Genomic DNA, 10,512 nt, shown 5'->3' with positions numbered 1-10,512 from the left:
AAGCCCTGGGCTATGGAGGGGCATCAGCGACTAGAGGGAACTTGGTGGCCCCTGTCTCTTAGCCAGGCAGCCAAGTCCAGCTGAGGGCATCTCATGTACCCTGTGGTGATGCCGACACAGAGGTGGCCAAAGGGGCTGGCCGGGAACCCTGTTTTCCTGTTGAAGCAGCGATGGAGCCAGGCGGAGGCTGTAGGTGGCCCCCACCAGCTAGAGGGAAGGCTCGGACCTGAGATAGAGCCGGGGTGGGCTCACCCGGAGAGAGACAAGGGTGGGCCTGGTGCTGGTGTGGATCGGAAGTGGCCCCTGGCTCTGGCCTCCAGTTGTGGGGTAAGGTGGGCCTGAGCCTCTCTCCAGGCCCTGTGGGTTCCAGGACCTAGGCCCGCATTCAATGGGCAGTGTCACACTAAGTTCCCTGCTCACAGTATCGTGACACTCATCCTCATTCATGACATGCCACCCATGGTTGCATACATGTGTTCTGAGTCATGAATAAACATGTGTACCACAACTGGCACACATGCTGGGACCTGGCAGATGAGCACACGCACATGTGGTCCCATGACCTTGTGAGAACACACCCCACACAGCACAGGAGCACACGTACGCATGCACACGCACACACACACGCAGAGGCAGGTGAGTGAACTCTCTGTTGGGCTCAGTGGTGTTGAGGCCCCAGCCTCTGGGAAAAAGAAGGCTCTCTGTCTTGGGCGCAGGTGTTCTGGTTGTGCTGAGCACCAAAGGTCCCTTCCCAGGTGGCCGACCCCTGACAACTCCAGGTCCTTCAGTGGAGTCCTTGGCCTCACAGGCGCCTGACAGGAAGGCAGCCAAGGGGAAGGGCAGACGCCTGGGGCTGCTCTGACTGCCGGCCGACCCTGCAAGGCCTCTGGCAGCTGGCATGGCCTGGGGCTAGCTCGGTTTGGTCAGAGGTGCCGGTGGGGTCCCTGGGTGCTGGTCAGCTGGGCCCTCATGGTCTGGATGCTGCCCAGGATCTTCTTCTGGTGGCCCATGAGGGTGATGCCCAGGGCACGCACGTCCCTGTAAAGGAAGAATGGTGCTGACCAGGTTGCCTCGGGAGGCTGGGAGCCGTGAAGACAGGGACACACTCATCCCCTGGAGCGTCCAGCCTCCTCAGTGGCCCTACATCTTGCCCCCCTGCCCTCTCCCCGTGCCCCCACCCCCATGGGACCACCACTTACTGGGCGTCCATTCGAAGCACCATGCCCAGAGAGGAGTAACCACCAGCGGCGAAGTGGTCCCGGTAGCGGCCCATGCGGATGGAGTCCAGCCAGTCCCCCACGGTGAGGCCCCCGCTGCCGCCCCCGCCCCCACGGAGGTCAAAGCAGCTCTGGGCAAAGGCAGGGGCCGAACACCTGAGGCACAGGAGCTTGCGGTAAGCGGTCTACCAGGGCCTCTGCCTTCCTTGGGAACCCTGGCACTAGCCACCCTCAGCCTCTATGTAGGCTCAGCAGTGGGCAAGGGGTCTGACAGGCTAGACCACAGGCTGGAAGGAGAGGGCTGAGGAAGGCCCAGGCAGAACAGGGGTCGGGACCCAGGCGGGTCCGATTGAGGAGTCAGGGCTGAACTGTCCCAAGGCCTGGACTAGGTCAGGGCAATGCTGGGAGGACAGCTGGGCTGGGGTGGAGCTGGGGTGGGCACCAGGCACCTGCCGACAGTGGCCGTGGCCCTGAGGCTCTCAGGGTTGTGGATCAGCGCATCAAGGATGCTGACGATCTGGGAAAAGCGAGGCCGCTGGGCCCGGTCCTTGTGCCAACAGTCGAGCATGAGCTGGTGCAGGGCACGGGGGCAGCCCATGGGTGCCGGCAGGCGGTACCCCTCCTCCACAGAGCTGATGACCTGGGGAGGGGGAGCACGATGCCAGGCTTGAGGCTGTCCCTCCCTCTAAGGCCCACACCGCCTTTGCTTAGCCAGGGCCTGGTACTCACGTCACGGTTGGTCATGTTCCAGTAGGGCCTCTCCCCGTAGGCCAGCACCTCCCACATGACCACACCAAAACTCCACACGTCACTGGCCGAGGAGAATGTCCGGAAGGCGATGGCCTCAGGGGCTGTCCAGCGGATGGGGATCTTCCCTCCCTGCAATGGACACAGGAGTGTCCAGCTTCTTCCAGCCAGAACCAGGGAGCTGAACATTGGGGTGCTATTTCTCAGGCTGGGAAACTGTCAGCTCAGCGGGGGAAACATGGCCTTCGCCTTCTAAGGGCACCTGTTCTGATGGAGGAGGCCTGCACACAGAGCTGCTGTGAAGACTGAACGAAGAAACTGTGTGAGCGCCTGGCACACAGTAGATACTCAGTAAGTGTCAGTCAAGGGGTCGATGCCTGAACAAAGGATGAATCTGAGAACATGGCCTAGTCTTCCCTGCCCCTGCCCAATCTCTTCTTCTTTTTGGGGAGGGTCACAAATCCTTTCTCTAAGTGAAACCTCATTCAGAGGCCCAGTGGGTAAGATCCAAAGGGAAGGTTCTGATTGAGGCGGGGGTGGAGGGCCAGAGCCGCTGCCACTCAGCCTCCTGCCTCTAAGGCAGCCCTGAGACACCTCTAGGAAAAACCAGATCTCCATGAAATACATTCTGAAAATGCTTGATTTTAGCCAGACTTTAGAGACAGATGTGAAGTGGATGTGTGTTTCAGAGATGTGCCAACCAACTCTTCCCAAATCTCCCAGTTAGTGACAGTGGAGACCAGCCCTGAGGTCCAGAACCCACTCAGTGACAGAGGAAAGGGGGCGAGGTTGTTCCCATTTCCCAGAGGGAGGAACTGAGGTGTAGAGAAGCAGCAGGACTTGCCCCAGGTACAAGGCAACCCAGAAATTTCCAACTTTGCTGCATGGCAGGTGGGGGTCCCTTCTGTGCTGCTTTGCCCCACCCTGGGCCTATTAGAAAGGGGAGTGGGCCACGCACTCACCGTGGTGGTGTAGGCGGCATCGGCGTCATCCTCCAGCACCCTGGAGAGCCCAAAGTCAGACACCTTGCAGACCAGGTTGCCATCGACCAGGACGTTGCGGGCAGCCAGGTCACGGTGGACGTAGCCCAAGTCTGCGAGGTAGTGCATGCCAGCACCCACCCCTCTGAGCATGCCCACCAGCTGCGTGATGGTGAACTGCCCGTCGTGAGTCTGCAGAGGACACAGCGTGGGCTGCAGGAAGGCTCTCTGCAGTCTGCAAAGTGCTTCACTGCTTAGGAAGCATGTGACGGGTTAAGGTTCATCCCCCTGGTCTCATTCGCACTCACAGCAACCCTGAGGGGTAGGTGGGGCGCAAAGGACTGTTCATTTTGCAGAAGAAATGGAGGCCCAGAGAGGTTAAGTCCTATGCCTAAGAGTACCCAGCAAATACAGCAGGGCGGGGGCTGGGACTCCAGCGATTTTCATCACAGCCGCCATGCCTCCCCTCTGGGTGGGGCCCTGGGTCCCCACACAGGCACCCCACCTTGGGCCACGGCAGTGCAGCACAGGGATTCACATGTGATAGGGCTAAAAGGCAGTTTGACTGGCTGATCCTTAGGACCCTGCACCCGGCAGCCCTTCCCCAGGGCTATTGGGTCCAAGCTCCCGGGATGTTTGGAGGCCTCACGTGGTCGCCCAACATCCAGACTGGACGCCCCCCGCCAGCCCATGGGAAAGGTAGGGCGGGGCACGCACCCTCAGGAAGGCGTCGAGAGAGCCATTCTCCATGTACTCTGTCACGATCATTGCCAGGCGGCCTGGGGAGGGGGACAAGGAGGCTGTGGCTCTTGGTGAGGAGATCAGGACTGCTGATCAGGGACCCCAGAAACGTGTAGCCCACCGTGAGCTACCAGGAGCTGCAGCAGTGCTGAGGGCCCCAGGGGGGCGAGGGTTCCCACTGAGGTTCCTGGCTCTGGGGCCCCTCCTCGACTGAGTCATCTGGGGACCTGAGCCAGGGAACAGCGGCAGGGCGGGGGCAGAACGGGGTGGGGCGAGGATGGACCCAGATCCCTGTCCCTGGCAATAGGGGCCCTGCAGGGTAAGATTGCCCTCGCCCGGCACCTACCACGGGTGACGACACCTTCAAGGTGGATGATATTGGGGTGGTCAAACTGACCCATGATGGACGCCTCACTCAGAAAGTCCCGTCGCTGTTTCTCTGTGTAGCCGGCTTTGAGGGCCTTGATGGCCACAGGCACGTCCTGCTGCCCTGGCACCCGCAGTCTCCCGTAGCAGACTTCACCTGACTCTCCTGTGGACCCCAAGGGGTAGGCAGGGGGAGGGTAGTGGCACCCTCCTCCCCCAACCCGAGACCCCTGTACTCCCCCAGCCTCACACACCCGAGTGCCCCAGTGGGCCCGGCCGTGCCAGGCTCCTCGGTTCCCCTCTGCCCCGGGTGTCTCCTCCCCTGGGCACCTCCCCACGTTGTCCCCACCCCCATAACATCCGAGGTTCACCAGAGCCGATGATTTTCTCGATGTGGATCCTGGAAGCCTCAATCTCTCGGGTGAACCTGCGTCCTGCCCGGCCTGGCTCCTCATAGGTGTGGGGTTCTGCATAGAACTGGGGCTCTGGGATCTTCCCCGGGGGGTGGTGCAGGGGCAGGAAGACAGGTGGAGGTGCTGAGGGGCCAGGGAAGAAGGGCCTTCAGTGGGGTCCAGGAAGACTTTCCCTCCCATCCTTCCCTGGGTCTGGGGCGGGTCTGGGGGCGGGGCAAGGAGTATCTCTGGGAATCTCAGGATGTCGGAGCGAAGAGTAGGCACCCAGCGAGTTCTTGCCAAGTGAAAGAAGGGTCTCTATGGACTAGCTCTGGAGTCTCTAGGAAACTTTGGGGTCTCCAGTGAGTTTGGAGCATGTCTGTCATTTTCTAGAGTCCTTAAGATCTTTCTAAATTGTTCTGAGGCAGGAATGTGGCAAAAAAGATTTCATCACAAGTGTCAAACTAATGGAAAGTGGTTTCCTAGATGACTGTGTTAAGGATTCTGAGGCTGCATTCGGGCTCAATGGGAATTGGTACCATGACTGAGACAAATGTCTACATGGGCACGGAAGTAGGGTGTGGAGGTAGGGAGCCCCACATTTGCCTTGTTTTCTGGGGTCTCTGCAGGGTCCTGAAAAACCGTAGCGGGGTTCTTGTCCAAGAGTCTATGAACCTGCCTCCAATATTGTATGCAAAACTGTGTGTAAGCGCACACATTTATGCATTTCCCTGGGGAGAGGGTCTCTAGCATTTTCAGTGGGGTCTGCGACTCCGGAAAGGTGAACAGCATGGCACTTTTGGGGTCTCAGGTCTCTGTGACATTCTGCTGTCTATCTCTAGAGTTCCGAGTCTCTATTTCTGGGGCTCTGGTCTTTTCTGTGAGCACCTTTCTCCTTCCCAGCCCCAGACTAGCACTGGTTCCCACTGTGACCTCTTCTTTGCTCTCAGATCCCTGGGCCCCGGCACTCACCCTGCCCATTCTGATAGTGCATCTTCTCCTCGTCTGAGTCCTGGAAGGCCTTGCTGTAGCCACAGTGCCTGTGGAGCATGTGCATGGCTCTGCCTGAGGCCAGACCTCTCTAGCCCCAGCGCTGACCCCATTCAGGGACAAGCGAGGACTCCTCCCCTGTCTTCTCCTTCCCCCTTCGGGTCAGCACGTGTCACCCCAGCCCCTGCCCCTGCTGCAGGGAGTCCCCACCCTCAGGCTCTCGACCCAGTTGAACGGTGACATCCTTGATATTTATATAACACTTCACAATTTGCAAAGTTGAGTTGCTTGGTCTTCACGAAAAGTCTATGGGTTATTAGCCCCATTTTACATGACACTATGCCTGGTAGAGGGGTTGAGAGCCGAGGTTTCTGATGCCAGCTCTGCTGTATGACTTTGGCAAACCCCTCTCTTCCCTTCTCTGGGCCTCAGTTTCTCCATCTATTGGATGATCCTTCTGGTTCTTGCTGTCTGGGATCCTAAGCCCACATGAGCACAATGTCCCATCTCTACCTCCTCTGGAATGGAGGGGGAGAGGAGAGAGTGACTAAGGGCATAGTGTTTCGTTTTGACAGACCTGGGTTCAAGTTCCAGTTTTGGCATCTATTTGGCAAATGGCCTAACCTCTCTGATCTCCAGTTTACTCACCTGCAAAATGAGGTCAGAATCTCTACATCACTGGAGTGTCATTAGGATTAAATGAGATGGAGGTGGTTGTGTTGAAGAGAGACCCAGTGGGACTGGCTGGTGGATAGATGTGGCATGAGAAAGAGTCAAGGGTGACAACTTCAGTTTGGGACTTGAGTTTCCCCATGAACTATGGTGCCATGTCCTAAGATGGGGGGCCTGAGGGAGGTGCAAGTTCGGGGTAGGGGTTGCTTGTCTAAAACACATCCAAATAGAGATGGAAGTGGGCAGCTGGACCTCAGGGGAGTGGTCTGTGCTGGTGACATAAATATGGGAATGTCAGCATGAAAATGGAATCCAAAACTGTGAGACCTGAGAAGGTCACTCAGAAAAGATGGACCAGGGAAAATAGGAAAGAGAGGAGGGATGGGGATGTGCCCAGGGTCCCCCAGCCTTTAGAGGTTGTTTGGAAAGGAGGCACTGGCAGAGATGGACAGGCCAGACAGGTGGACAAATAATGGCTTGGGATGGGGGTGGCAGGCCAGGACATGGAAGGCAAGAGAAGAATGTCTCTTCCAAGAAGGAAAAAAGAAGAACAGGTGCATCTGTAAGTAAGCCCAGCCCCGGGCACAGGGCTGAGGACAGGCAGGAGACACAGCGCTCCAGGAGAAGGGCTGGGGTGGCTGGGGCCCACGACCACCCACCTCTTCTTGCAGATGAGCAGGAGGAGAAGCGTGACCAGGCCCGTGATGAGTGTCAGGCAGATCCAGACGATGGTCCGGGTGTCGTAGCGGGGCCCTGCAGGGGCGAACCGGGGCGGGTGGGGGACAGTGGCGGGGGGGATGCAGCCTCTCAGCCCTGGCCTCAGGCCCACGGCTCCGGTGGCCCTCCGAGGCCTGGCGGGCAGCCATGAGCCAGCCCAGAGTCAGGGCACAGGCCACTGCTTCCTCTGACCCCACCTGCCCTCTACTAAGCTTCCCCTTCAAGATCCTGCTGGTGTCCCAACATGGTGCCACCACTTCCTGGGGCTGTGTGACCTGGGGAGAGGTGCTGGACTTCTCTGAGCCTCTATTTTCTCACATGTAATATTAGTCAAAAAGTGCCCATCTTGCCTGTTATTTAACAGGAACGTAGCTGAATTTGCCAAGAATTGCATATTTCAGTCTCAATTAACCTTCCCACATCCCTTCCAGGGGTAGCCCAGTATTAGCTTCCATTTTCAGATAAGAAAACAGAGGCTCTGACTCAAGGCCACACAGTACATGGGACGGACCCAGGCAGCATTCTTACCCCGCTGGGCAGTCTCAATGTGGTATGGGACCTAGGAGCACTCGAGACATACAAGCATTGAGGGAGTGCAGGTGAGCAGGGTCTTTAACTCAGCCTTGAACCCACTATCCTGGTACCACCCCTTAGAGGGTGCTGAGTATAGGAAAAGACCTGAGTTGGATGGAGATGGGAGTAGGGGGTGCTTAAGCTTGAATGTGCCTCAGAATCACCCTGAGGGCTTGATAAAACCTAAATAGCTGGGCCCCACGCCCAAGGTTTCTGATTCAGAAGGTCTGGGGTGGGGCCTGAGAATCAGCATTTCTGACAGGTCCCTGGTGCTGCTGATGCTGCTGGTCCTGGACTACACTGAGGCCGAGGGCAGGACCCTACAGGGGGGAGGGGCACAGAATTACTGCTGCTTTGCTGGGTCACCTCAGGCAATTCACTTTACTGCTCCGACCTTCATTTACCTTGTCTGTAAAATAGGGATGTGGATAATGCTGACTCTCTCGTAGGGTCTCTGGGATGAGGATAAGGCTTTCCTGCTAGCAAAGGGCATCATGATGCCCCAAGTCTCACCGATATTCAGTAAAAGCCAGCTTTTATGGGCTTTTATGTTATAAGCCTTGGGCAAGTCACTTTCCTTCTCTGAGCCTCGGTTTTGTTCAGCTGCAAAAATGCTGATCCAGCACAGGCACCAGCCCAGCATGTGCTAGTTCCCTTCCTCTGAGCACACAGGTCTGGCACCTGGCCTGGCCCAGCTCCCTTGCCCTCCCCGCTCCCTGCACTCACGGGGTTTCCCGGTCTCCACCTCCATGGCCTGGCTGAAACGGCCGCAGCCTGCCGAGGTGCGGGCTCGGACCTGGAACACATAGCGGGTGCCCGGCTTGAGGCCTGAGACGGTGGCCCTGGTGGTGACAGCCTTGAGGGTGGAGTAGCTCTGCATCTCCTTGTCCTGTCCACAGAAGGGGCAGTCAGCTGAGGGGACCCCTGCCTGGTTCCCCTCCTGCTTCCTCCCTCCCTGAGGGGCAGTACCTTCTCATAGTACTTGATCTCATACTCCAGGATGATGCCGTTGGGCTGTTCAGGCTCCTGCCACAGCAGAGAGACGCTGGTCTGCCCTGCCCGCTCCTGGCGGATCACCACCACCTGGGATGGGGCTAGGGGAGGGAGGCCGGCTGCAGTCAGATGAGCGAATGAGTGAGAATCGGGGCTGGCCTCTGTCCTACTGCTTCTCAGGCCCTGCTTGCTAACTATCCTGCCTCTGCCCCGCTGGTCCTCCTGGAAAATCACAGGCTGCTGCCCTGGTCAGTCATCTGGAGTCCACACAGCCTGCCCCTGGCCTGCGATGCTGGGCTGGCCTGACTCAGACAAGGCCTAATGGCCCCAGCTTTCGCTGCTTCCTTCTTCTCCTCTCTGGCTGGGTCTCTCCACTGGAAGGGCAGCCCCTCGCCAGCCCCAGCGAGCAGACTCTCTTGTCCACCCTGGGGTCTCATCATCTGATGTCTCTATCTCCATGTCTCCCACCCCCAGCCCAGCATGGAGCAGCTTTCGGGAATGCTTGAGGAAGGAGGAAGGGAGGGGATGAATCGAAGGAACCCATACTCTCACTGCTGGGTTTGGAGGTACGAGTGGGGCAGCTCTGGAAATGTAAGGAAGGGACATGAGCAGAGCCTGGACCATTCGGCTCAGGTGTTCTCAAAGTCACACGAGGCCACCTATTTGCCTCTCACTCATTGACAGATGCACCCATTCTCTCATTCATCCTTTCCCTCCCTGTGTCCTGCAGGTCACAGATTACCCATAAGGCCAGTCTGCTGTAAAGTGTCAGACAGAGACCTGGTCGCAGCCTAACAGGAAGTGCCTGCCCTGCGGCGATCCCTTTTTCCCTGCTCCTCTAGCCTGCAGGCCTCCTCTTCCCGCTCTGCTCACCCCGCTCCCTGCACCTCCCATGTTCCCTACCTGCCCCAAGTGGCCAGCTCTTGCCTCATATCTAAGCATCCTGTCACCCCGGCTTGCCTGGGAATCCCCTGAAGGCAGGGACCACACATAGTAGGTGCCCAATAAATGCTGTGGATGACTCTGACATGGAAAATTAAGAAGCAACTCCAGAGTTAAGTTGGAGAGTGTGGTACAGGAGAGGTCCCACAGACTGGGACTTAGGTCATAACCCAACTCCTTTCTTGCTGTCTGGGACCATCACTGTCTCATGGCTGCAGCTTCTCCATCCAGAGGGCAGCTAAGCTTGTGGACGCCCTCTGCCAGGAAGAGGTGAGGATCAGAAGAGACCTTTGTATGCAAGGGACACAGAGGGAGCCAGGAACACTAAAGCCTCTTAAAAACGAAGAAATTTCCAAGGCAAGAGGTGTGAGTGGGGCAGACAGAGAGGGAGACCAGGGGTCAGAGGTGGGAGAGAAATGGACATGGACACCAGAGGGGGCTCCGGGGAAAGAGGGGGTTGTGGAGGAGAGGGGAGAGGTCAGGGTGGAGCAAGCAGTCTCTGAGGACAAACCTCAACCGTTTGCTCAGGGCTGTTGTCTGCCCCAAAGCCCCAGCCCAGAGCTAAGTAACTAAGAAAATCAATGCGTGATTACAGGTTGGTGAAATTCCGTGAAAGACATGAAGAAGGCGTCGTGATGGAGAGGACCTTCCACAGGGGTCTGGAGGGAACTGGGCCATTTCACCCAGGGTGAGGAGGCCAGCTGAGCTCAGGACTGAAGGGGCCAGCCATGGGAATGCCACAGGGAGGAGCATGTCATTGCAATGGAGAAGCAAGGCCAAGGCCCAGGGAGAGGCAGGGCTTGGCGTGCTCAGGATGAGGACCAGAGGCCAGTGTGGCTGGAAGGGAGGGAGCCAGGTGAGAGTGGACAGGGAAAGGCTGGAGAGGCGGGCGGGATTGGGCCACATGGGTCCCAGTGGGCCCGGGAGAGTCTGAATTGTATGTGAGCTCAGGCTGAAATTGTTAAAGGGCTTATGTATGACCTGATCGCACATTCCTTTTTAAATTAAATTCACTGGGTAACATTGGTTAATAACATTATATGAATTTAGGCAACCAACTGAATGGAAAAAGATATTTGCAAACGATACCTCCAATAGGGGCTAATACCCAAAATATATAAAGAACTCATACAACTCAACAACAACAACAAAACAAACAATCTGATTTAAAATGGGCAGAGG

General features: G+C 57.4%; 1 protein-coding gene across 1 annotated transcript in view; it reads right to left on the bottom strand.

Moving 5' to 3' along the window:
• Positions 1-605: 605 nt before the first annotated feature.
• EPHA8 (EPH receptor A8) overlaps positions 606-10,512 on the bottom strand; it is a 33,511-nt gene continuing 23,604 nt past the window's right edge. The window contains exons 6-17 of the mRNA XM_039854418.1: positions 8,365-8,489; positions 8,122-8,284; positions 6,765-6,858; positions 5,416-5,483; positions 4,423-4,587; positions 4,032-4,217; positions 3,662-3,723; positions 2,927-3,136; positions 1,947-2,096; positions 1,667-1,857; positions 1,200-1,373; positions 606-1,038 (exon numbers count right to left, since the gene is read on the bottom strand). Of these exons, the coding sequence (XP_039710352.1) occupies positions 924-1,038; positions 1,200-1,373; positions 1,667-1,857; positions 1,947-2,096; positions 2,927-3,136; positions 3,662-3,723; positions 4,032-4,217; positions 4,423-4,587; positions 5,416-5,483; positions 6,765-6,858; positions 8,122-8,284; positions 8,365-8,489 (1,703 nt within the window). The 3' untranslated portion in view covers positions 606-923. The remainder of the gene's footprint in view (positions 1,039-1,199; positions 1,374-1,666; positions 1,858-1,946; positions 2,097-2,926; positions 3,137-3,661; positions 3,724-4,031; positions 4,218-4,422; positions 4,588-5,415; positions 5,484-6,764; positions 6,859-8,121; positions 8,285-8,364; positions 8,490-10,512) is intronic.

This window comes from Pteropus medius, unplaced genomic scaffold (assembly GCF_902729225.1).
Source record: "Pteropus medius unplaced genomic scaffold, Ma_sr-lr_union100, whole genome shotgun sequence".
In the NCBI taxonomy this organism is placed as follows: Eukaryota; Metazoa; Chordata; class Mammalia; order Chiroptera; family Pteropodidae; genus Pteropus; species Pteropus medius.
Note: the sequence above shows the minus strand (reverse complement) of the source record. Positions and strands in the feature narration are given on the sequence as shown.